This window comes from Zasmidium cellare (genome assembly GCF_010093935.1).
Source record: "Zasmidium cellare ATCC 36951 unplaced genomic scaffold M409scaffold_1, whole genome shotgun sequence".
Classification (NCBI taxonomy): Eukaryota; Fungi; Ascomycota; class Dothideomycetes; order Mycosphaerellales; family Mycosphaerellaceae; genus Zasmidium; species Zasmidium cellare.
Window position 1 is genome coordinate 1845468 of NW_022986945.1, and position 24090 is coordinate 1869557.

The window sequence follows — 24090 nt, forward strand, 5'->3', positions numbered from 1 at the left end:
ACACTGCAAAGACTTCTACATCCACAAACACAGCTTTCCGCTCGCGGTGCCCGCCCCGACCCAGTCCATGGACGGGTGGAATTGAGCGACAGCGGGTACAGCTGTGATATTCTCACCGCCCAACTGCGCCAACTGCTGACCCTTGCTCGTGTAAATATCAACAAATCGATTCATGTTCCCAATCACAAACCGTTGAATACCGTCCTTCGGTTGCATCTGCCACTGAGCACGCAGGATCGTCACCCACCGTCCGGTCTGGTTGTTGTGGGGAACAATCGTAGCAGGCTGCATCTCGTCGTCCGTCAGGCTGTGTCCTGGCTTCCAATTTGCGGATTCCGAGAAGTCGTAGATCTTGACGGTATCGTCATAGCTGGCCGTTGCAACTTGTCCGGCGCTGTTGAAGGCTGCGTGAGAGACGGAGAGTTTGGAGAGGTGTTCACCGACAAGATGGGGCATTCTGTTGTCTTTCTTACCGCTGATCTTGCGCAGGTCCCAGATCTTCAGCGTCCTGTCGAGTGATGCTGTGGCGAGGATATGGGGATGTGCGGGATGCAGTGTGAAGCCTCCGATCTTCTTCTCGGATAGCTGCATGATGTCGGCTTGGGCTTGAGGTGTTCTAATGTCCTTGATCCCGAATCTTCCGTCCAGTGTTGTGAAGTGGAGCATGTTCGGGTCTGCGTGGCTCATTTGAACGCCGGAGAGAGGTTCATCGGCGCCTTTATCGTCTGGCGCGTAGGCTTCTACCGCAACCCCTTTCGACAGATCCAGCTTCCGTATTGACGAATCGTAGGATGCCGAGAAGAGCGCATTCTGATCATGCGGAGCGAACTGGAAGGCACTGATCGTCCGCGTGTGGATCTTGAAGGTGGTGATCGCCGGCTCGACTTCGTCATCCACGTCTCCATCCTCGTCGGCATCGTCTGCTTCCTGCTTGATCTGCTGTGGGCTCGTCTGAGATGCATCGAAGAGTCCAAGACTTCCCAGCTTGTCACCGGCAAAGACAAGTGCCTTCTCCTCAGACGGGTGGAATCCAAGCGCATATATCCTCTCCGGTGTGATCTTAATCCTGTTCGGTTCAGCGCCTTCCCATAGCCCCAAGCCACTCATACGCTGTCTCAGCTCTTTCAGTTCCTTGTCGCTGGTATCTTTGATATCTTGTGGTGTGAAAGTGCGCTCCCCGGGCTGCGCAGGTCCAACCATGCTCAGCCAGTTACCAGCCTTATCCCAGCCCTTCCCATTGACGATTGCCGCATGAAGGTCGATGTCATCGCTGACGCGCTGTCTCTTGATCCGCTGCTGTTCTTGGAATGCTTCTGCATCCGCTTCCTCCTTCTTCTTGGCTACCTCGGAATCGGCGACAATGCCCTGCAGTCGCGCCGATGTTCGTCGCGGCGCATTGTCCTCGAATTTGACTTTCTCGGCATCACGTTTGCGCTTTTGACCAGTGCTTGAGGCAGGTTTCGGTTTTGACTTCTTGGGCCCTATGCCGGCTTGTTGCGCGTCGAGTTGGAGTTGCTGGAGGAGGGCTTGATTCTTTGCAATTTTCTCCTGTCTAGCCTGTTCGTAGTCGCTAAGAGCTTGGCCTTTCTTTCCGGCCGCCATGCTGAGTTGTAGATATTCGAGGATGTGTTGACAGGGGACGGAAGTGAGTCGATGACGGAGACGCGTTATAGCACGCGTTGAGTCTTGCGCTAATGCATTCACTCTGCTTACGTAAAGTTCAAGCTAGCAATTGAAGTGAAGTGAAGTCGACATTGAAGCGTTCCAATTTCGAATGACGGTCAACACCCACGATCCAAAGAAGATGGGAAATTGAACACTGTGATCCACGCGATTGATCATGCTGGCCAGGTCAGCCACGGCGAAAAGCTGCTTGCTGAGCCTCGAATCCACGAAAGCAGGCTTTGTGCCCTTCCTCTACCAAACCAGAACCATCCTTCGAGAGTTCGCGACTAGCAACAACTATCAGCGTCGCGAGGATTGGAAAAACAACCCGCAAAATTCCAAGAACAAGCAAAAAGATGGCAGCGAGGCGCAAGAGAAGGGCAGCGATCGAAAAGCTCGTGCACTTAGGAAAGCCAGATTACCAGAAAGACCGACATTCGGCCATAAATATCGGCATGACGACGATCGCAGAGGTCAATCATACAACCAGAGGAGTAATCAGTTTGATGGGAATAAGGAGCGAAGCAATGGCAGGAACCGAAGGACTCGTGACCCTCGGAAGGACAGACAATCCTTCAGACCAAACACAACAGAAGAACGACTTCCGCGAGAAGAACCAGTACCATTCGAGGGGAAGCTCCCCACCAGCGATCTGAGCGCAAGAGTCGAGGGGTCTACGATGACACCAAAAGAACTACGGATCTTTGAGCAGCTTTTTAGAGTAAAGCCCACTCAGGTTCAGCAAGATACAAAAGCCGATGGGACCCCAGAGGAGAAGAAAGCCTTGGAGCAGCCAGTGAAAGGGAGCCATGATGAAATACCCGCTGGAGCAGCCTTTGGAAAGGCAAAGCATCACAGGAAATTGCACAACAAGGGACAGTTGAGATCAAAAGCTCCTCAGACGAACCTTTATGGAGTTGCAGCGCCGCAGACGAGAAGGGAGTTCCCCGATCTGTTGCGTCCCTTGGCGGAAGAGGCAGCTGCGTTAAGAGCTCAAGAAGCCATTGGAGACGGAGAGAAGACGATCGACGATCGAAGCATGTCAACTACTGCTCCAGATGATCAAGCTGCTAAAAAGCTTGACAGTATCAAATCCAGCATGGACGAAGCGAAGACCGATGTCGCCCTGTGGAACGTCCTTCAACTACAAATCTTCACATATGTCAGGACGCTGTCGGATTCCTGGAGGCCAGTGAAAGCTGGACGCGACTTTCAGACCCTCACACAAACGTTGCCGCAGTCTCTCCTCTATTTTATGAAGTCACTTCGAGACTCGTTTCCAGGATCACTGCTTGGACTCGTACTTCTACCAACGCTCAAGAAGCTAGGTCCTTCCGCTTTTGCTTTAGGTGCTTCGACGGAATTATTCAACGAACACATGTGGCTTCTCTACAGACATTATGCGGACCTGGATGGCATCGCGGAAACGTTGTCGGAGATGGACAAGAATGTATACGAATTCGACTCTGGGACGAAGGATCTCATATCCACGATCCTACGAGACGGTCGCAAGTCCCTCAACAACGGCTTCGGCCCAGGAATGCAAGCGCTATGGTCGACGGATCGAAAGACTAGAGGCCTGGAGAAGATAAGCCGATGGGAGGGGGTGGTAGAGGAGCGACTGAAAGCTGCCGCGCTAAGGGCTGCGATGGAAGAGCAGGCGAAATTGGCTGAAGACGAAGGAGAAGAAGAAGACCAAAAACTAGCTGTAGCGTAGTCGCACAAAGACAGAACATTCCGCTCACTCACTCGCAATCCGCGCCAAGCCCCAATCCGTCATTAACCGTCGTCACATGCCAGGCGGGGCGCTTATCAGCGGGATTAGATAAGAGAAACGCTTGGCTGGGTCGCTACTCCAACGCCTGATCGTAAAGTACATGTATAGACGACACTTCGCGTTCAACTGCACTTAGCGATACAACAACTTCCAATTCTTCCTAGTACGAAAGATTCTGCCGCACTCGTGTGAAATGGAAGGCAAGCAGCTGACGCTTCCGCTCGGCAGATTTTCTTTCTCGTCGCTCTCCTTCACTGTTCTTCATTCTCCTACATGCGAGGATCCTGACTTTGGCTGCTGGTGAATAGATCCGAGAACTTGGTTCCTAACACGTGGAAAACACATTCCTCTGACTACTTCTATTGCTTTGTACGTCGATTTGCACCCAGACATCCTCACCTCCGAGCGCGAAGCTGGCATCTTGACAGGAACACTGACCTTCACAGGTCATACGTACCGGCAAAATGGACGCTCCTACGATTCAGAACAAGTTCCTCTCGAAGCCAAACGAGCTAGGTCTCGTCGCTGTAGGCTTCTCAGGTGGACAAGTAAGACTGCACACACTCCTCGACTCCGCAAACACGTACTAATAGACCACAGTGCAAGCCAGGTACCGAAGCAGCGCCCATGGCCCTGATAGAATCAGGCCTTGTGGACCAGCTGAAAGACGACCTCAAGTACTCCATCTACTACGACGGCAAAGTCCACGCGTACGGCGAGCTCATGCCCGACGACGACCCGGACTACCGCAACATGAAGAAGCCCCGCGCCGTCTCCGCCGTCACCAAGCAGCTCAGCAGCCAAGTCTACGAACACGCCCGTGACGGCCGCTTCGTCCTCACCCTCGGCGGCGACCACTCCATCGCCATCGGCACCATCTCCGGCACGGCAAAAGCCATCCGCGAGCGGCTGGGCAGAGACATGGCGGTGATCTGGGTGGACGCACACGCGGATATCAACACGCCGGAGACGAGCGACAGCGGCAACATCCACGGGATGCCCGTGTCGTTCCTGACGGGGCTAGCAAAAGAAAGCGAGGACAAGCCCTTCGGCTGGCTGAAGGACGACCAGCGCATCAGCGTCAGCAAGCTGGTCTACATCGGCCTGCGCGACGTCGACCGCGGCGAGAAGAAGATCCTGCGGGATCACGGCATCAAGGCGTTCAGCATGCACGATGTCGATCGCCATGGGATTGGCAGGGTCGTGGATATGGCGCTCGGGTGGATTGGACGCGATACGCCGATTCATCTGTCGTTTGACGTGGATGCGTTGGATCCTATGTGGGCTCCTAGCACGGGGACGCCTGTGAGAGGCGGGTTGACGCTGCGGGAGGGGGATTTCATCGCGGAGTGTGTGCATGAGACGGGGAATCTTGTGGCGTTGGACTTGGTGGAGGTGAATCCGAGTTTGGAGGAGCATGGTGCGCCGGAGACGGTGAGGGCTGGGTGTTCGATTGTGCGGTGTGCTTTGGGGGATACTTTACTCTGAGCCAACGTTTTCTATACTACTTGATGCGAGCACGATTGGGGATGTCGAAGGCATAGATGGATACAGCTGAGAGTTCTTGAGTGTAGCGTAGCATGATCAAAATTGAAGTGCTTCAATAGGCGATTTTCAGAATGGCAATGCGGCGGGCCTTTAAGCTTTGGGAGGCAGCATATGCCGGTGCCATTAGCAGGCCACGATGTCCTCGCTAAGGTCCTCAGAGAAAAGACGTTGGCACGCCGTCAGCGTTAGTATGCTTCGGGCAGCTGTCGATTCAGGGCAGGGTGTGCAATTCAAATGGGATATGGACGAAGACAGATATTCGAGTACTTGGATGAGGAGTGTTTTCAACCATTGATATATGTACACTCAAGCATACTGGAGCTGCAGCTTCGATTCCCTCAACCAGTCTATGCTCACTCGCAACCTACAAAACACATCAGCCCAATCCCTCTCCTCTCTACTCATCACTCGCTACAACCCACCTTTCCTTCATATCAAATCAAACCCCTTCCACCATCTACTTCTTCCCCACAATCTCCTCAGCCTCCTTCCTATCCTTGGCCAACTGCGACTCGGCATCGGCAATCTTCTTCCTCAGCGCCTCGAGCTTCTTCTTCTCCTCCTCCTTGACGTAGAAGTCCTCGTTGGCCTTTTCGCGCTTGGTGAAGGCGTCGCTCTGGGCGGCACCTCCGGAGCGTGGGGCGCCGGTGTCGCCTCCGGCCATCCTCCTGGCGGCGATGGAGAAGCTCCGGATGGAGGTGGGTTTGGTGAGGGTTGGGAGTTGGCGGGTGATGGGAGACATGGCTGGGAGGGAGTGTGAGTGGTGGTCTGGAAGGGGAGTGTTTGGCGATGGTGCTTACTGGATGAGGGGTGGTTTAGGATGAGGGAGATGATTGGGGTTGTCGTTGTTCAAGTTGATTATTGTTTGGATGGTGGTGGTAGTGGAAGCTCTCCAGCTCGGCTCAGGCACATTGTCCGGACGACGCACGTGCGCTGCGTCATTCGTCTCTACGTCTGCCTCTGCTAGCTCAACGGTCAGAGCAGCGAAGAAGGCCCGAGTGTGGTGAAAACATGTCTGCTCCTGTTATCTCTCTCCTTTCCCCTTCATTCCAAACACTGAACACTCGCAAAGGTCAGTCAGATCCACGCACTGTTTCCTCAATTCTGAACCAGACAAATCGTCCAACCACTCGCTCCTGCCATTGCCATTCGCTTGGTTGGAGGGGAAAGGTGGGGCATTGGACGTGATTCAAAAAGATTTGTATGCAAGAGAAACAGCTACCGGGAAAGATGATCACCTCCTGCTGCCAGCTCAACTCTCGCTGAGCAACAGTCTAACATTCACTCTATCCAATCCCCCTGATCCGCTCTCTCTGGCCGTGTTGCCTGTGCTGTTACGGCCTGCTTTGTCAGTGCTGAGTGGACCTCACTGACAAAGCTCTTGACTGTAGTCCTACCCAGCTCCTCAAAACACCCCGACGTATAAACGATCAACGATCAGTCCGACTTGTCCCGGCTACTCTGCCCAAGTCTGTCATTCTTGCGCACCGACCTTCAGCTGAACCTACGAGTTCTACAATCGACAAACGACCAGCATAGCAATCGGTCATTCTTCAACTATAGCCAACATGGTGGGATTGGGACCGAGACGGCAGCCGAGCCGCAGAGGCTCCATGGCAGACATGCCAAAGGACCTCTTGGGCGAGATCAAGAGATTGGAGGAGATCTTCACCGTGGACACCGCCAAGCTGAAGGCCATCAGCGAACACTTCATCTCCGAGCTGGCCAAGGGTTTGTCGAAAGAGGGCGGCAGCATACCAATGAACCCGACCTGGGTCATGGGCTTTCCCACTGGATACGAGACCGGCACGTTCCTTGCCCTGGATATGGGAGGCACCAACCTGCGTGTTTGCGAGATCAATCTCCCAGAAGAGAAGGGCGAGTTCGATATCATTCAGTCCAAGTACAAGATGCCCGAGGAGCTCAAGACTGGTAATGCCGATGAGCTTTGGGGGTACATCGCGGACTGTTTGCAACAGTTCATTGAATACCACCACGAGGGCGAGAAGTTGGACAAGCTCCCTCTGGGTTTCACCTTCTCCTACCCAGCGACCCAGAATTACATCGATCACGGTGTTCTGCAGCGTTGGACCAAGGGCTTCGACATTGATGGTGTCGAGGGCAAAGACGTCGTTCCTCCTTTCGAGAAGGCCCTCGAGGAGCGTGGTGTGCCCATCAAGCTCACCGCTTTGATCAACGACACCACTGGAACCCTGATTGCTAGTGCCTACACTGACTCAGAGATGAAGATTGGCTGCATTTTCGGTACTGGTTGCAACGCTGCCTATTTCGAACACGCCGGCGAGGTTCCCAAGCTTGAAGATTGGAAGATGGACCCCAAGCAAGAGATTGCCATCAACTGTGAATGGGGTGCCTTTGACAACGAGCACAAGATTCTTCCCCGCACACAGTACGACATCATCATCGACAAGGACTCTCCTCGTCCAGGACAGCAAGCCTTCGAGAAGATGATTGCAGGTCTCTACCTCGGTGAGCTGTTCCGTCTGGTGCTGGTCGACCTCCACGAGCAGCCACACGTCCAGATCTTCCAAGATCAGGACATCTCCAAACTCAAGAAGCCCTACTCGCTCGACGCTTCTTTCCTGTCAGACATCGAGAACGACCCCTATGAGAACTTGCAGGAAACCTACGACATCTTCTACGACAGACTGAAGATCAACTGCTCCAAGCCAGAGCTCGAGCTGATTAGACGTCTGGCTGAGCTGATTGGCACCCGATCCGCCAGACTTAGTGCGTGCGGTGTGGCGGCAATTTGCAAGAAGAAGGGCTACAAGACGGCTCACGTTGGTGCTGATGGGTCGGTATTCAACAAGTACCCTCATTTCAAGGTAAGCCACGCCAATGTCCTTGTATCACAATTAATGCCCGCTAACATGGCCTTTAGCAACGTGGTGCTCAAGCACTCAAGGAGATCCTCGACTGGGAGAAGGGCCGCGACGGCAAGCCACTCGGCCGAGGCCACGATCCTGTTGAGATTCTCCCCGCTGAAGACGGTTCTGGTGTCGGAGCTGCGTTGATCGCCGCGTTGACACTTAAGCGTGTGCAGGAAGGCAAGGTCGAGGGTATTCGCGACGCAAAGGCCATGCTTGCCGGGACGCAGGCCGCTAAACCTAAGAGCAATCAAGCCTAGAGCTTGCATTCTTACGACCTGTGGAAAAGGAGAAATACAAGGCATTGTTATGTGCTTGGCGCAGACGCTTGTAGATGGAATGGGCATGGGATCTGGGATATCATTGCTTATTTGGTAGGAATCAAATCAACACAACACAACAACGCTGTCAAGACCATCTCCCATCACCCTTGATACCGCGTCGCCGGCAACATCTCCCCCTGCGATTTGACATCCAACATAAACGGCACAACTCGACTCGTCCTGCTCACTCTCTCCTCCCTACCCCCTCCCACATCCTGACTGTAGATGCTACTCGCCGCCAGACTCCCCCTCCCCAACGTCCTCCGCCTAGGCACATCATACCAAGATTCCTCCTCCCCATCTCCGCGTCCACCGAGCCTCGAAAACCTCAGCCCACTCCTCAAAGTTTTGACAACAGCACACCTCGGCGCGACATCCCTTAGCATCGCCGTGACTTTATTCGGATGCGTAACATTCCCAAACCAGAAAGATTCCAACCTCGGCCAGAGAATCCTCGGACGGGAGGACGTCTCCAGCAGGGCGAGGGGATTCGGACCCGGCGAGGGTCCCAACCAGAGGAACGTGAGGTGGCGGAGGGTCGGGGAGAAGAAGCGGAGGTAGTCGTGGAGGATCGCGAGGAACATGGAGGATTTTGGGGGGTCGAGAGCCGGGACGGGGTTGGTGAGGTGGAGGGTGAGGGTTGTGAGGTTGCGCCAGATGTTGTTGTTCTTGTTGTTGGGGTGAGGAGGAGGCGGGAGGTTGTGGAAGGACCCGAAGGAGGTGCTGCGGAGGTGGAGGAGGCCTAGGGCGTGCAGGGGGGAGAGGGTCAGGGTGTGCAGGTGTTTTGGGTGGGATTTTTCGAGGCTGAGGCGGAGCAGGAGGAGGGTTTGTTCGGGGAGTTGGCGGCCGGGCCAGGTTGGGTCGGCGGTGGGGCTGCGTAGGGTGAGGTGTGTTAGGTTGGGGAAGTGGGTGAGGGTGGAGGTCCAGAGGCGGAGGTCCATTGCGAAGGCGTCGGGGTGTTGGAGGGGGGTTGCGGGGATTGGTGTGGCGGAGGTGGAGGAAGAGTCTGGGATTGTCATGAGGCTGCTGGTTGAGGACCAGAGTTTTTTTACGATGCTGATGCGGCGGAGGGCGTTGGTGCGGAGTTTGGATTTCTTGTTGGGGCTTTGGACTGAGGGGTTGGGCGTTGGTGGATTGGTGGTGGGTTGTTTTGGCTGAGCGATGGTGATTGTTAAGTGCTTGCAGAAGGGGCCTACGTTGTCGATTCCTCGCATGGTGTCGTTCTCACGCACTGGTGCGTGGATGTATATGTCGAGAAAGGCAGGTCGGCCATATTTATGGACGAAGTTTGCGAGGGTTCGAGATGTTGATCGTAGGACTCGTAGGCTGGGAGCATCGAATTTCTGGGACAGTCGGGTTTGGAGCTGTCTGTCTTGGTTGTTGGTGACCGTGAGAATCTTTTCCAGTTTCGAAGACATGCTTGGATTGATTTGTCTGCCGTATCGAGCAGAGCAGCGCTTGGTGTTGAGAGTTGACGTTCATGTTATTGCCAAAGCCGTAGACATCAAGCGATTAGCTTGACGGTCGTGAAGACCACCACATCATAGTACAGCGACATCAGTAGAGAACGTCCTCTCGTAAGCCGTATCACTCGTATAGTCCTTCTGCGGCCCTTTCACTTTATACCTCACACCAAAAACATCCATTTCCTTGCCCTCCTCCACCACCTTCGGCATTCGAAACTCATAATACGCCCAATACATATCCAACTCACAAAGATGCTCCCCTCGTCCAGCCCACGCGTTCCCCGCGGAGTCCATTTCGAGATAATGGAATAGGTAGTCGACTTCTTCACGCCCTTCGTTCTGCTTCGTGTCTTCCTTCACGAACCAAGCGCTGATTTTGTCTTCGTCGGCATTGTAGCGGTAGACGTATTTACGGTTGGCTTTGAGTGTGAGGCCGTTGTCTGTTTTGAGCTCTCCTTGTTCTGAGTAGAGCAGTTCCCCGGCTGCAGAATGTGCGGTTGGTTCTCGTGCTTTGAATGTGGCCGTCCCTTCAAAGACTCCAGATGGGAAGCCTGGGAGCACGCTGTCTAGGGATCTTCGTAGCCGCCACGAGCCCTTGAGGCTGTCGAAGATTGCCTCCACGGGCGTCTTCGAGGCCATGTCCAATGACGGCTGTATAATCGAAAAATGGTCAGGGTACTTGTTGTAGTGAAGTCGGCCTTCGCGAGACCGAAACCCGAAATGGCCCCCTTCGGCTCCTCCCGCCGACGCCTCGTTGCGCCTGCGGATCTCCACCCGGATCTTCGACACAGCGACAACGTCCGCCAACAATCAGGGGCTCATTGGTAACTCGGACCAAAAATGGATCTCGGAGCCGCCTGGTCGCGCTGGTGCTGTCGAGCAGACATCATCACTACTTTTCCTTTCTTGCCATCCTTGCTTTCCCGATTTTGTAGGGCAGTGACTCCAAACAGTGTGATCTTCCTGCATCGGCATTCAAACCGTTCGATATGGCGCTCCCTGGTGGCAAGTTCTTCGTGCAGGACGCTCTAAAGACTCCTGCAGTTCATCATGAGAGCTTTGAGAAGCTGTGGACTACGAAATGGCAAGCGCCTTGCAAGGCGGGTCTTTATCCGTAAGTAATGATATTCCACATTTATTTTCCAGCCATCTGACCATCGTACAGGTTCATGTTCAATGCGTACCAGGACTTTGAGCCCATCGTTGAGAGATTGATCAAGGTGAGTTGACGTTATGCAGTGTTCAGCAGAGCTCAGAGCTGACTTGTAGAGTAGGAAGGCCAGAAGGAACCTTACGATTGGGACAAGTATGCTGAGGCTTTCTTCCCCAAGGCTGAGGAACTTGTTGCAGAGGCAGACAAGGCAGATAAGGAGGGCAACAGGGAGAAAGCGTCTGAGTTGTATCTGTGAGTCCCTTTTTCGTGCACATGCCCGCTGTCTACTGACTTGACTAGTCGAGCTTCTGCAATTTACCGCATCTCTCGATTCCCGGCGCCGCGATCAGAGAAGCAGCGCCATGCGTGGACGGAGGGCAAGAAAGCAGCCAAGAAAGGTCTCATGCTGCGTGAACGACCAACCCAGGAGGTGTCCATTCCTCACAAGTACGGCAACGACACCGATGGGAAGGAGATCACTTTCTACTACCATCTTCCTCCAGGAACGTCGAAGGACAGCCCGGTCCCCCTAGTGGTGATTCTGACTGGCCTGGACGGCTACCGGACTGAGCTCGCTGTGTGGATTGAAGGCTGGTCGCAGAAAGGGGTTGCGACTCTGATTCTGGAGATCCCAGGAACTGGTGACAACCCAGCCAACCCGTCTGATCCCACCGCGCCCGACCGAGTCTGGTCCAGTCTCCTCGAATGGGTCGAAGCGCAAGCTGAAATCGACCCGTCTCGCAAAGCGATGTGGGCTTTCTCCACGGGAGGGTACTACGCCATTCGACTGGCTCATACCCATCCTCACAGGCTGTCTGGTATCGTCGCACAAGGTGGTGGTTGCCATTACATGTTTCATCCCGAGTGGCTTTCCCACGTCAACCACTTGGAGTACCCGTTCGATCTTGCAAGCACGTTGGCCTACAAATTCGGCTACGGCGATGACCTCGAGACTTTCAAGAAAGAAGCCATGAAGTACTCCTTGCTTGAGGACGGCACGTTGGACAAGCCAGAATGCACGAGGCTGCTGTTGGTCAATGGCGACAAGGACGAGATTTTCCCGGTCGATGACTATCTACTTTGTCTGCATCGCGGTGCACCGAAGGAAGCTCGATTGGTGGAGAATAGGATGCATATGGGCGAGCCTGAGGCTTTCGTGATCATTCTCAAGTGGGTGTATAGTCTGTTTGGCTTGAAGGGTCATCCGGGTGAGCAGTTGAAAACTATTCCAGCGAGGCCAAAGTATGTGTAGGGGATGGCATTGTAATTGTGTAGTCAAAGAGCCGTAGCGTTAGAACGAATGCAAGAGTGTTTAGTGCTTCTGCAAATAGTGTAAAAGAAGCCCGCTTTGCCGAGAAGTACGTTCCGATCGGCTTGCCGTGGCGCTCACGCGAGCCGACAGATTCGGGCAGCAAAGTCAGCAGCAACAAATACCTTCCACGCCTGACCTCTCATCACGCCTAAGAGGCGCACGCCGTGTTTGAAAGTAGGCGAGAGTCAGGTGTTAGCGAATGACAGCCCCAAAGTCAGGAAGTGGGAAACGACTGGACGGTGCACGAGAAAGGAGGTCAGGGTCATGATGGTCGTGGCAAACTTGCTTGTGACACTGTGTCTTTCATGGGAGTGAGGTGGCAGCGCGTGCTTGCAGAAGTGTCGTCGGAAGAACTTCAAAGCTCTTCTCTTATCTCACGGCAATAAGATCAAGCGAGGTCTTGTTGTCCAGCTATTTTATCCACTCTCTGTCCCAACGCTGTGGACGCGGCAGCGGCAATCGGCAAAGACCGGCGAACGGGATCTAGCTGCATTGGTGCCACAGATTTCGCTTTGGCTTTGCTTTCTCAGGTGCAATTCAACTCCATCTTCTCGCCCATGTCCATGTCGCCAACCCGCCAACAACCCTACCACGACTGCGCCTGCTACTGAACAAGACTCGGCCTCGTCAGCACATGCGTGCGCATCGTCAAACTCCACTCTCCGTCACGATATCCTCAACGGCAACGACACAGCCTCCGTTCATGCGATCCTCGGGAGAGTAACCTTCACCTCCGCCGATCCCTTCAGTCCAACATCTCAACTATTGTACCAGTAGCGTCGCCGTGCTTCCAATGCCACCTCTAATAGCGTACCGGAAAATACTATGAGCGCGACTGCATATCACAAATCGACCGATTCCCCCAACTCTTCCTCTGCCGACCCGATCGAGCCTGTTCCGTCGAATATGGATCCCTCCTCTTCACAACCCACCACACCGCCGTTCTTTGGCCTCCGATCATGGGTTTCTCAAGCTGTCGTGGCGTCGTTTCTTGCCGGCGGTGTGGCTGGCGCAGTGTCGAGGACAGTCGTCTCCCCACTGGAAAGATTAAAGATTTTGTTACAGGTGCAGAGCACAGGCAGGACCGAGTATAAGATGAGCGTACCCAAGGCGTTGGCAAAGATCTGGAGAGAGGAAGGTTTCAAGGGCATGATGGCTGGCAATGGCACCAACTGTGTACGGATCGTGCCGTACAGTGCGGTGCAGTTTGGTAGCTACAATCTCTACAAACCAGTAAGAAGGACAATTCGATTTGAACCACATGATAGCTGACAAAAGTGAACAAGTTCTTCGAGCCTTCACCTGGCGAGCCTCTCACACCTGTCAGGCGACTGTGTTGCGGCGCAATAGCGGGTATCACCTCTGTCACAGCGACCTACCCTCTCGACATCGTCCGAACGCGCCTATCCATCCAGTCTGCATCATTCAGCGGTCTCTCGAGATCAGAAGCCGAGAAGAAACTACCCGGTATGTTTCAAACTCTGGTACACATGTACAGAAACGAGGGCGGTTTTCTGGCACTCTACCGCGGAATCATTCCGACCATTGCGGGTGTGGCTCCATACGTGGGCCTGAACTTCATGGTGTACGAGAGCGTACGGCAGTATTTTACTCCAGAGGGGAAGGAAGCGCCGTCGTCAGTCGGCAAGTTGAGCGCTGGTGCTATATCAGGCGCCGTGGCACAGACCCTCACGTATCCATTGTAAGTGGAGGAATGTCAGAACTCACCCATGAAGTCAAGCTAACGTGCACACTACAGCGACGTTCTTCGAAGACGCTTCCAAATCAACACCATGTCCGGCATGGGCTACAAATACAAATCCATCTTCGACGCGGTCAGGACCATTGTCGCCCACGAAGGTATTGCAGGAATGTACAAAGGGCTCGTACCAAATCTTTTGAAGGTCGCACCAAGCATGGCCAGCAGCTGGCTCAGTTTTGAACTGACGCGAGATATGCTCGTGAACCTGAAACCGGAGCCCGTGCCCAAGGATGAGCCGCGATGAAAATCGAACATTGAGTGAAAAGGGGTTGGATATGATTCCTCCCCTTGTCATGCCTACCCACAACGAGACTGGAGACTTCCGTACACACAACATCGGATCTCCCGCCTTTGCCTCCTACCGGGCGCTTTGGTTTGTTGGCGGACTGTCTAGTAGAGATTGCGAAACGAGAGAAGGGTTGGAGAAATCGCATCACTTGGGAGCGTTGGCGTTTTGGCTTTTGGAGACCGAGTTACATGGGAGGACCACGTGCATCTACATCTACTACTACTGTGCCAACAACAAGGGGGTCCAACTACCACTGGAAGGAAAGAAGGCAAGACGGGCGATCAAGGGGGGATGGGTGGAGTAAGCTGCATAGCGGGCTTTGGACGAGCGTGTTTGTGGGCTTTTGTTACTACCAGTTTTGGAACTGCGGAAGGGCTCTGTGATAGATGTATAGTCTACGATACGTTGGCATTCTGTTTGTGTGTGTGCTTGTGCTTTCAATTTCTTCGACGCTGTTCGAATAACAGTTGTAGAGGATGTGGAGGATTGAGCGTCTGGGGACAGGAGATAGGCTTGAAGGGGAAAGAAAGCAGCTAGGATTCTTCGTAGGCGAACGGCATCTCAGCAACTTCGATAGAGGGTGGGGCGTGTATAGCAACTGAGCGGATAGAGACTTGAGGGACCGCAACGGGCAAAGAGATGCCGTGGAAGATTGTCTTCCATGGGATCTGAGTGCGATCATGAGCTTGGTTTCCTTCCACTGCGGGCAGATGACGGTTTAGTACATTCTTTGGAGCAGAATCACGATGGCGGTGTGCCGACTGTGCGTTCGCCGAGCGATGTAGCGTGTCATTCCTGTAACTGAGGTGAGTCTGCCTCTCTTATGCCCCTCCAAAACACCGCGCTATGCAAAAAGCCGTAGTATATCAAGTCTACCTCCCTTTCCCATTTATCAAGATCCATCTCATTCGTCCAGACCGTCATCAATCACAACTCCCATCCCTCCACCCCGTCCTCCACCTCTCCTCCCACCTCCCACAATCAAACTCCCTCTTCCCCAACTTAACATTCACCGCATTATGCGCCTCACACATCCACCTCCCAAACTCCTCCCTACTACTCACCCGCGGCTCATTCCCATACGAGGACATCCAACTCCTGAAATCGTCCGCGCAGACCCAGCAAGGGTACATTTTGCCGAAGAGGGAGAGGAAGGTTTTAGTTTCGGATTGTTGTTGGAGGGAGGGCGTGGTGGGGTAGTTGGCGGTGATGGTGTGTAGAAGCGTCCAGGTTGAGCGGCCGAGTTCTTCGACGTCCGGAGGGCATTGCGATTGGGGTTTGGGTTTTGAGGTGATTGTGGTTGCTGCTTGGCCCATCATGGCTTTCCACGAGGCGGAGGAGGTGCATGTTCGGCAGCTATGTACATCTCATCAGCGAGCGCATATCATTTCTGTAACCTTTGAAACATACGGCTTCCCATCCGGCCCCAACACCACGCCCTTCGGCAAGGGTCTACTCGTCCCATCATCTGATGAAGAAGTCGAAGCTTCCTTTTGGAAATCAGGAAACGTCGCGCCAGCCATCTTCTCGACGGTACAAAGGAGAGTAGACAGGATAGGAAATTCAACTTCGGTGACGGGCATCTCTCGCCATCGCCTGACAAATCCGCTTTCCCTCTCGCTAGGCAAAGTGACCGTGCTCCTCTCTCGATGCCCCAGGTTTTCCCAAGTGAGGTGGAATTCGGAAGCGGATTTAAGGTTTCTCGGGCCCTGCCGAGGCAGGCGACGTCCTGCCTTTCAATGCTCTTTCGACTTCCTCAAAAATACAAACATCAACAAACATAGATGAAGTCGCGAACAAAACAACCAGAACAATGGACGGCGTAACATCCAGCCTCAAAGACCTCCAAATCGACCAGATCCCTGTGTACCTCCTCAAAACCAAGTCCTCCCCTTCCGACAGCTACGAAGAATACTTCACCCGCCTCCAAAATGGCAAATACAAACCCCTCTTCGTCCCCGTGCTGGAACACATGCTCCGCGACGACACTTTAAGGACACTTCGAAGATCTGCCGAACGGTTCGCTTTCGCAGGTGGAAGTGAAGCTACCGCACGACAGAAAGCTACGAATAACCCCGCGAAGCGGTATGGAGGGATCGTATTCACTTCTCAGCGCGCTGTGGATGCTTTCGCGACGGTGATTGCCAAGCTAGATCCGGAGAAACTAGAGATGTTGTTCGATAGGGATATGCCCATGTACGTTGTCGGCCCCGCGACTGCGAATGGCGTGAGGGCTCTGGGGTTGCCGTGTCCGGTGGTGGGCGAGGAGACGGGGAACGGGGAGGCGTTGGCGAAGTTCATTCTGGAGTGGCACCGGACGCTGTCCAGGGATGTGACGTGTTTGAATGGGAGGAGGCTGCCGCTTTTGTTTTTGGTTGGGGAGCAGAGGAGGGACGTCATTCCGAAGACGCTGCAGTCGGAGGAGTTGAGTGAGGCGGAGAGGATTGCGGTGCAAGAGGTTGTGGTTTATGAGACGGGGGAGATGGCGACTTTCGAGGAGGATTTCACGGAGCTGTTGAAAGAGGCGCGGGCGGCGAAGGTCAAGGAGCAGTGGGCCGTGGTGTTCAGTCCGCAGGGTTGCGAGGCTATGTTGAGTGCGTTGAATTGGCTGGATGAGAAGACGGGACAGTATAGTGCTGGGAGAAGAGAGATCATGTCTGGACCGCTCGCGACGAAGATTGCTACGATTGGACCTACGACAAGGGAGTTCCTGACTACACAGTTTGGCTTTGAGCCCGACGTGTGTGCGGAGACGCCGAGTCCAGAGGGTGTTGGGGAGGTGATCGAAAAGTTCAAAAGTACTTGATAGTTTGATGCATTGAGATACCCATGAAATGCAGTCGTTCATTCACAGCAGAAGTGGCTCCGGAGCATTTCTTATATTTGATTTCGAGAGACTGCTCCAACAGGAGACGGCTGTCTCCTGAACTGCCAGTCTGATGTTTGAGCTTTGAGATGTGCCCATCCCACGAAAGCGACATTGATTGTACGTGAAGTAAATGCAGTTCTCGTCCCGAGATGTTCCTCAGACATCTTTATGTGCTTCCGTATTGCCAATCTTGTGCTCATAGAAGAGCGTCAAAGCCCTTGCGTTCCAATTCGGTAGTTCCAGGTCTTGCTCTGGTGGCCACATGCTCTGTGGCGGCTGTTGCTCTGCGAGCAATGCTGGGTACTTTCTCCAATTTGCCTGCAGACCACACCACTCGAGTCTCGCACCAGCATGTGCTCGTTGCAATCGCCAGCGCGAAGTCCAGAGCTTTGTGCGTAACTTCAACCTCACTCAAGTCGTCCATTCCCGTACTCCCATCCCCTCACTTCGCTTCCAACCCCCTCCACGGATCCTCCACAAAACTCGGCAAGAAATATGCCACATCGCCCCTCTCATTCCTCACTCCATGCCTCAAAGCCTCCAGACTCGGCTTCCCATCACCAGTCACACCCGACGCCTTCCCAGCAGATTCATAGGCCTTGGAGTCTTCACCGACACTCTTCGTCGACTGCTTCTCCCGGACAGGCACATTGTTCGCACCCGTAGCGCTTTGCGATTTCCCGATATTTGGATCCACGAAACCTTCGGTGCTGTTGTTGTTGAATTTTCGCTTTTTGGCGTTGGGCTGCGTGCCGAAGCCGGAGAAGCCCATGGCTACTGCGAGGGCGGGGTCGATTTCCATGTCGTCCATGTCCATGTTGTGGGATGGTGAGTCGAGTGTGGAAGTGTTGCTTGTTTTGAGATCAAAGAAGGCGGAGCGAAGTGAAGTTAAGAGCTGCTTGTGAGCGGAGCTTTGTGCGGACCAATCAAAGTCGCTCAGACAAGGAGTGGCTAAAATTACCGTTCCAACGACATCGCCCCTTCACATCAACATCCCAAGCTTCACCACAATGCCAGACACCGCACTTCTCGCGCTTCCCGTTGAAATTCTCCAAATCGTCAGTGGACAACTCGACTCTCGAGGCCTTTCTGGCTTTTCCAGGACGTGCAAGACTCTCCGAGCAGCGGCCAGCAGCTCGCTGTTTTGCAAAATCACTCTCCGCTTCGTGGATATCGAAAAGCTTGAGAAAGACCTAGATCGATGGACGGACATACTCGACTTGAATTCCAGCTGGAAGGCGGTGCAGCGACTTGAGATTCATGACGCATTTGACAAACCACCACTACTTGGCATCCCAGATTTGGGAGACGATCCGCGGGAGCCTTGGAGATCCTATGCTACAAATCACTGTCCGCAGTTGACCCGTGAGAATGATCAAGACTTTGCAAAGCTCGCGACATTCATCGATCGTTTGCCGGCTCTTATGGACATGGTCTGGGCCAGTTCTGATCAACTTCCCCCCTGTGTTCTTTCTGTACTCGAGCAAGAGGACAGGGCACACCGACTCCGCTTATATCTACGCAAATTTTGCATACGCAGTCTGTCAGTACGACCTGGCGTTCCGATCGAAGTGGACTCATATGAAAGACGCTTGGCCACATCGCCCGTTCTTTACAGCCTAGCGTCAAGATGTTCAGCATATGACAGCGAGGGGAATGCCAACTTCAACCAGGAGGCCATAATGACAATGGCAGCTTCTCTGGCTCCAAATTTGAAAGAGCTGTTCTTGTGCAAAGACTTGCCTGGTCGCTTCCCAGCAATCTTGGCAGCTTCGAACGTTGCTCGACAGAGGTGGCACGGTAATGAGATGGGAGAGGGAAAACAGAGCAAGCAAAAATCTCTGACAACGTTGGTCATTGCTGGACATTCTCATGTCGATGAACTTCGAGTCTGGCATCGAAAGACAGACTTCGCCAAGCTTCGTACTTTAAAGCTGTACCAAGACGTACCGATCGAGGATCTGTGCTGGCTGACAGAATTACGTCCCTTTTCCGAAGCTCTCGAGGAAATTGGACTAGACTTCAGTCACCACGAAATTCTAGATGCAACCAATGAACTAGAGGATTTCATTGATTCTCTCCCGCCTCTACGAGCGCTGAGACTGGTGTGCGCCAGCAGTGAACCAGGCGTGCTGGAAGTGGCTTTCCGACGGCATGGCGATAGCCTCCGTACTCTTCGCCTCGGCGAGACAATCTCGGACATCAACGATCTGTCGAATATTCGAGACAGTTGTCCAAACCTTCGAGAACTAGCAGTGACCACCACACGTTCAGCCGGCAATGCAGATGAGATAGGTCGCCACCGCACAATCGGCGCCCTTCAGCACTTACGCTGTCTAATCTTGACATTGCATGTTCACTACCGTTTGGATACAGTGGACGATGCAAGCATAATACGCGCCGCATTGATAGACTCTGCCGTTGACAAATCATTAGCAGCTTCAATCTTTGGCGCCGTATCAGCATCCTCCACTGTCGGGCACGGCTCACTCGAAACACTCCGGCTATCGGTGCAGATTGATCAAGCATCATTCGACCACGAATTGGAAATTACTTGCAAGATGCTAGCACGTTCTTGGCAGTGTGAGAAGAACCCCGGAGATGATGCACCAAAACATTCATGCTTTGTAGCGGAATTGGGAGCCGAGGACAGAGAGGACTACGAAAGTGCGTTTGGTCGCAGGCTCGATCCAGAGATCGAAGCTGTGATGCGCGACCTGTGGCCTGAACAAGCAACTGGAGACTGGAGACACGATTGGCATAGCTGGGCGCTGCAAGACACTGCGCCCCATTGAAGCCCTCCAGTATCAGCTGGCGCGCATCTTTACTTCATATGTTGTGCAACTACTCGCTTAAACCCATTGTGAGTTTCGATAATTTGGTGCTCATTGTACGATCATATAGAAGATGGTCTATAAGAACAAAGCAGGATACAATAAGGTGGGTCATCCTCCTTTCTCAGGCTATCTAGTCCTTCTCCTCTACAAATCTATCTACTGAACATCGACAAAACCAGGTTCTACCAATCTCTGAAGCTGGAAGACTCTGGCCAAAATTCAGTGTCAAAAACTTCTAACAACCCGCGGCTTCAGAAACATCTGGTGGGCGTCATTATCCGCTGCTTGGCACGGAGACGCTTAGAAGCTCTTGCATGAAGCATTGCGAGAGAAGCCGACTTGATGAGCTAATGCATCTACCGCCTATATCCGACGCAGAACACATCCGACGCAGCCTTGCTTCAATCGATGACTAAGGCCTTCCGAAGTCAGAGTTCAGCCACGTTTGATTGCAATTGGATGGCCACGGACAACAAAGTGCTACCCAACCGATGCACCGGATCTTGCTTTTGTGTGTCAACGACCATGATTGCCATTATCTAAGCTTGAGGGAGCTCCAGAGGTGGCGATTCAGATCTGATCCGCGCTCGTCGGAGACAGACCTTTGCTCTGAACCACAGGGGGGAATACCTATCATTCAACTCCATCGCACATTTTCAACCGCGATCTTCTGCCATCATGGCTGAGCACAAGACAACCGAGGGCGTGTATGGGCCAGGAACGTACACAGATACCGAATTCATTCCTATTCCACAAGATTCCCAACGGCTACTGAAGCATTTAGCCCAAATCACGCCTGGCTTCACGAAAGATCCCAAAATCCTAGAAGATGTGCAATTCACTGGCAGTGACCTTCCAGTCCTACCTGGCCCGATCAAGGCGCAGGTCTTTGTATGCTCAGCTACGTTCCAAGAAATGAGGCGAAGAGGCTGACGATTCTGCAGGTTGCAGTCATCCATGCAATGATGGCTATTGTATCCAAAGATATTCTAGCTACGAAAGGCGTCGATACGGGCAAGATCAGTATTGATACGGATCATGCTGGCATGTACCCTGCCATGTGCTCTTTGGTCGCTATTAATGGCAAGACGATGGTCGAGATGGCTAAAGATGGATCTCTGTCCAAGATGGGGAAGAACGTCGAGAAGGGTGCCATGCATGCCAATCATAGTATGTATATCTTTGCTTCTATTGCATTCTGAGCTACGCCATTTTGGTGGCTGCACGTTGCTATGTAACTGGTCGAATTGTACTAACCCAGCTTTTCATTCATTCAGTGCGAACGCGGAGCTGGGCAATATATCCTACAAGGGACAAGAACGTGTGGTACCAAGTCATCGCCAATCTCAGACCACAGATCTTCTTCGACGCCTACGGGCTGGACGACAACGCACCAGTGAAGAACGTCGACGAAGCCTACGAGCTCATCAAATCAGTCATCTCGCAATACTCAGCCAGAGAGCTGGAGCAAAAGAACATGGAGCACGGCCTATGCGGTAACACGGTCTTTTCGCCCGCAGGCTGGCGCAAGACCATGATGGCGAAGGCTCTGGATAGGCATCCGGTGATCGATTATGAGAAGATTGTGGGAAGTGCGGATTTACCACCGGTGCCTTTCCCTATCGTACCAAATGACAATCGACCACTGGCGGGTATCAAGGTTGTTGAGCTGGCTCGCGTTATTGCTGGACCGGTGCTCTGTGCGTTGTTAACGTCCCTGGGAGCTGAAGTCGTCAAAGTGCAGAGTCCGAATCTCGCGGATCCAAACGTACTGCGACCCCTTTTTCTGACGAAATGACCGATCAAAGCTAACACTTCTCTAGGTACTGCAACTGTCTCTGACGCCTGGAAAGTACACACACCCTCTCGACCTCACCGTTGAGCCCGATTGCCAGCAGCTGCAGAAGATCCTCGAAGGCGCCGACGTGATCGTCCAAGCCTTCCGCCTCCGGTCTATGAAACACAAAGGCTTCGGCCTCGCAGATATGGTCGAGATGGCCCGCAAGCGCAACAAAGGGCTCGTTTATGTTGATCTCAACTGCTACGGCCAAGAAGGCACATATGCAGAGCGGCCAGGATACCAACAAAGCGCCGACGCCGCGTCAGGATGCTCCTACATCATGGGCAGAGCATACGGGTTCGAAGAGGGCACGGGCGTCCTGCCATCCCTCCCCGTCGCAGACATGATGACCGGCGCGGTTGGAGCCCTAGACGTGCTGCTTGCGCTCCGCGACCGCGCCCAACACGGCGGTTCATACCACGCCAGCACCGTGCTTGTTGCATCCAACACCATCCAGCTGACGCCAGAGTTCGGGCTCTACCAACGCGAGACCGTGCAGAAAGTACAGGAGACTTTCAACTTCGCCAAGATGACACCTGACCAGCACATGGAGGATCTCTTGATTGTCGTGCTGGATGGCTGGCGATCGCACAGCGACCTGTTGCAGCGGAAGGAGTTCTTTGCGCATTTCAAAGAGAGCCCGTTTGGGAGGGATCATTACATTCTGGGCCCGTTGATCAAGTTTGAGAATGAGAGTGCTAGTCCAAGGTGGGATCGCTCGCCGGTGCCGTTCTGCTTTCATGAGAAGTTTAGTTGGAGTGCGGTATGAGGGTTTGATCGAGTTGAGAAATGCTCCGATAGCAAGGGAAATGAAGTAATATGTGCACGGATTTGGTATTCCCCAAATGACTAGAAGCGAATTAGCTCTCAACTAGATTTTAAGTTGCGTAGATAGCTTGCGCGTAATAGTAATGGGTGTTCTACCATAAGCGTAAAGAGGGAGAGTAGACCTCAGCTTCTCAGACATCGATTTTCTATCCATGGAGAGAAGCGGGAATTGAAGCAACAACCCATGTGTATACATTAACCGTCTCCGACCCTTGAACTATCTTCTGAAGCCACCGGCCTAGTCTAATCATTCACATAAAACATTACACCAACATCGAAGCTCCCTTCTCGTGCTTCAACTTCACCAACTTAACTAGCGCCTCATCGCGTTGCTTCTCCACAACCGTCGGGTCGAATTCGTTTAGCTCTTCCTGCACGCTCTTGTCCATTTTGGTGATCAAGTCCTCGTCAAATGGTAGATTGCGCTCTGCCATGTCTTTGAGCCAGCCTTGTGCGGCGGGACCAATGTGGTGCATCATGTGTTTGAAGCCGCCCCTGCCGCCGCCGCCTCCTGATACGAGGGACATGTATGGTCCGACTAGGGCCCAGCGGGGCCCGAGGCTAGTAGTTATGCAGGCGTCTGCCACAGAGTGTTAGATTCTATACGCACGTGTAGTGTTATGAAAAACAGCTTACCCAGATCTTTGGCACTCAGGACATCGTTTCCTACAAGACTGTACGCTTCTTGCATGAGTGCTGCTTGCAACCTATTCGCCGCATGGCCGGGGATCTCCTTCTTCACAAGCACTGGAGCCTTGCCAAGAGAAGCATAGATCTCGATCGCCTTGTCGGTCGCCTCCTTACTAGTGCCCGGATGGGGAACGACCTCGACCAGAGGCATCAAATGTGGCGGGTTGAAGGGATGACCGATGAGGACACGTTCTGGATGCTTTTTGCACTGGGAGATGAATTGGGAGCTGGGAATACCAGAGGAGGATGAGGCGATGATGACTTCAGGGCGAGCGCCGGCGTCGATCTCGCCGATGAGTTTGTTCTTGATTTCTGGTTTCTCTGGGGCGTTCTACAATCGTCTAATCAGCATCGTAGGTGCAGTCTTTCGCTAAGAATCGATCTTCATTACCTCCTGGATGAAGTCCACTTCACCAAGGTGTTTCTCCATACTCGCTCCTACAAACTGACAGTTCTTGAGGGAAGCCCCCGGAGCCAGTCCAATCTCTTCCAGCACTGGCCAGAACCTCTCGAGGTGTTCCGTGAGCAACTTCTCTGCTCCTGGAGCTGGGTCGGATACGAGGACTTTGAGTCCCTTTGAGAGAAAGAGACCCGTCCAGGACGAGCCAATGGTGCCGGTCCCAATGACGCCGACGGTTTTGATGACGCCGGCCATTGTGGGAGATTTTGTACGTCCAAGTAATGTTCTATGGAGTCGCTGAATGGCTATCCACAGTAGAGGGCAAGAAAATTTAAGCTACGAGGAGAAGTTGGCGAACCCAACCCAAGTGGCTCGCTGTTCATCTTTGAACGGAGCGTCCAGAGCCTGATCAGAGAGCTTCTTGGTCTTGACGTCGGTGG

At 53.3% G+C, this 24090-nt stretch overlaps 15 protein-coding genes across 15 annotated transcripts; 8 read left to right on the forward strand and 7 right to left on the reverse strand.

Annotated features, from left to right (window-relative positions):
- Window positions 1–15: 15 nt before the first annotated feature.
- M409DRAFT_62248 (uncharacterized protein) lies at window positions 16–1602 on the reverse strand (the record flags this gene model as incomplete). Its single annotated transcript, XM_033815088.1, has 1 exon — window positions 16–1602. The coding sequence occupies one exon, from the start codon at window positions 1600–1602 to the stop codon at window positions 16–18; it is 1587 nt and encodes a 528-aa protein (XP_033674994.1).
- Window positions 1603–1840: 238 nt separating this feature from the next.
- On the forward strand, window positions 1841–3382 carry M409DRAFT_16379 (uncharacterized protein; the record flags this gene model as incomplete). The annotated part of the gene is made up of 1 exon (XM_033803597.1): window positions 1841–3382. The coding sequence occupies one exon, from the start codon at window positions 1841–1843 to the stop codon at window positions 3380–3382; it is 1542 nt and encodes a 513-aa protein (XP_033674995.1).
- A 524-nt stretch (window positions 3383–3906) lies between these two features.
- Window positions 3907–4930, forward strand: M409DRAFT_62249 (uncharacterized protein; the record flags this gene model as incomplete). Its single annotated transcript, XM_033815089.1, has 2 exons — window positions 3907–3990; window positions 4043–4930. The coding sequence occupies 2 exons, from the start codon at window positions 3907–3909 to the stop codon at window positions 4928–4930; spliced, it is 972 nt and encodes a 323-aa protein (XP_033674996.1).
- Window positions 4931–5296: 366 nt separating this feature from the next.
- Window positions 5297–5732, reverse strand: M409DRAFT_16381 (uncharacterized protein; the record flags this gene model as incomplete). Its single annotated transcript, XM_033803598.1, has 2 exons — window positions 5297–5354; window positions 5452–5732. 2 exons carry the CDS (start codon window positions 5730–5732, stop codon window positions 5297–5299), a joined length of 339 nt encoding a protein of 112 aa, XP_033674997.1.
- Window positions 5733–6558: 826 nt separating this feature from the next.
- On the forward strand, window positions 6559–8141 carry M409DRAFT_62250 (uncharacterized protein; the record flags this gene model as incomplete). The annotated part of the gene is made up of 2 exons (XM_033815090.1): window positions 6559–7839; window positions 7896–8141. 2 exons carry the CDS (start codon window positions 6559–6561, stop codon window positions 8139–8141), a joined length of 1527 nt encoding a protein of 508 aa, XP_033674998.1.
- A 164-nt stretch (window positions 8142–8305) lies between these two features.
- On the reverse strand, window positions 8306–9622 carry M409DRAFT_16383 (uncharacterized protein; the record flags this gene model as incomplete). Its single annotated transcript, XM_033803599.1, has 1 exon — window positions 8306–9622. One exon carries the CDS (start codon window positions 9620–9622, stop codon window positions 8306–8308), a length of 1317 nt encoding a protein of 438 aa, XP_033674999.1.
- Window positions 9623–9745: 123 nt separating this feature from the next.
- Window positions 9746–10309, reverse strand: M409DRAFT_16384 (uncharacterized protein; the record flags this gene model as incomplete). Its single annotated transcript, XM_033803600.1, has 1 exon — window positions 9746–10309. One exon carries the CDS (start codon window positions 10307–10309, stop codon window positions 9746–9748), a length of 564 nt encoding a protein of 187 aa, XP_033675000.1.
- A 350-nt stretch (window positions 10310–10659) lies between these two features.
- M409DRAFT_16385 (uncharacterized protein) lies at window positions 10660–12075 on the forward strand (the record flags this gene model as incomplete). The annotated part of the gene is made up of 4 exons (XM_033803601.1): window positions 10660–10784; window positions 10836–10890; window positions 10945–11075; window positions 11124–12075. 4 exons carry the CDS (start codon window positions 10660–10662, stop codon window positions 12073–12075), a joined length of 1263 nt encoding a protein of 420 aa, XP_033675001.1.
- A 966-nt stretch (window positions 12076–13041) lies between these two features.
- On the forward strand, window positions 13042–14141 carry M409DRAFT_62252 (uncharacterized protein; the record flags this gene model as incomplete). The annotated part of the gene is made up of 3 exons (XM_033815091.1): window positions 13042–13368; window positions 13422–13837; window positions 13895–14141. The coding sequence occupies 3 exons, from the start codon at window positions 13042–13044 to the stop codon at window positions 14139–14141; spliced, it is 990 nt and encodes a 329-aa protein (XP_033675002.1).
- Window positions 14142–15109: 968 nt separating this feature from the next.
- On the reverse strand, window positions 15110–15709 carry M409DRAFT_62253 (uncharacterized protein; the record flags this gene model as incomplete). Its single annotated transcript, XM_033815092.1, has 2 exons — window positions 15110–15542; window positions 15597–15709. 2 exons carry the CDS (start codon window positions 15707–15709, stop codon window positions 15110–15112), a joined length of 546 nt encoding a protein of 181 aa, XP_033675003.1.
- Window positions 15710–15999: 290 nt separating this feature from the next.
- On the forward strand, window positions 16000–16992 carry M409DRAFT_48989 (uncharacterized protein; the record flags this gene model as incomplete). Its single annotated transcript, XM_033811105.1, has 1 exon — window positions 16000–16992. One exon carries the CDS (start codon window positions 16000–16002, stop codon window positions 16990–16992), a length of 993 nt encoding a protein of 330 aa, XP_033675004.1.
- Window positions 16993–17497: 505 nt separating this feature from the next.
- On the reverse strand, window positions 17498–17872 carry M409DRAFT_16389 (uncharacterized protein; the record flags this gene model as incomplete). Its single annotated transcript, XM_033803602.1, has 1 exon — window positions 17498–17872. The coding sequence occupies one exon, from the start codon at window positions 17870–17872 to the stop codon at window positions 17498–17500; it is 375 nt and encodes a 124-aa protein (XP_033675005.1).
- Window positions 17873–18065: 193 nt separating this feature from the next.
- On the forward strand, window positions 18066–19850 carry M409DRAFT_48991 (uncharacterized protein; the record flags this gene model as incomplete). Its single annotated transcript, XM_033811106.1, has 1 exon — window positions 18066–19850. The coding sequence occupies one exon, from the start codon at window positions 18066–18068 to the stop codon at window positions 19848–19850; it is 1785 nt and encodes a 594-aa protein (XP_033675006.1).
- Window positions 19851–20570: 720 nt separating this feature from the next.
- M409DRAFT_62254 (uncharacterized protein) lies at window positions 20571–22501 on the forward strand (the record flags this gene model as incomplete). Its single annotated transcript, XM_033815093.1, has 4 exons — window positions 20571–20760; window positions 20844–21062; window positions 21170–21660; window positions 21716–22501. The coding sequence occupies 4 exons, from the start codon at window positions 20571–20573 to the stop codon at window positions 22499–22501; spliced, it is 1686 nt and encodes a 561-aa protein (XP_033675007.1).
- Window positions 22502–22823: 322 nt separating this feature from the next.
- On the reverse strand, window positions 22824–23905 carry M409DRAFT_48993 (uncharacterized protein; the record flags this gene model as incomplete). Its single annotated transcript, XM_033811107.1, has 3 exons — window positions 22824–23140; window positions 23197–23581; window positions 23642–23905. 3 exons carry the CDS (start codon window positions 23903–23905, stop codon window positions 22824–22826), a joined length of 966 nt encoding a protein of 321 aa, XP_033675008.1.
- Window positions 23906–24090: the final 185 nt, after the last annotated feature.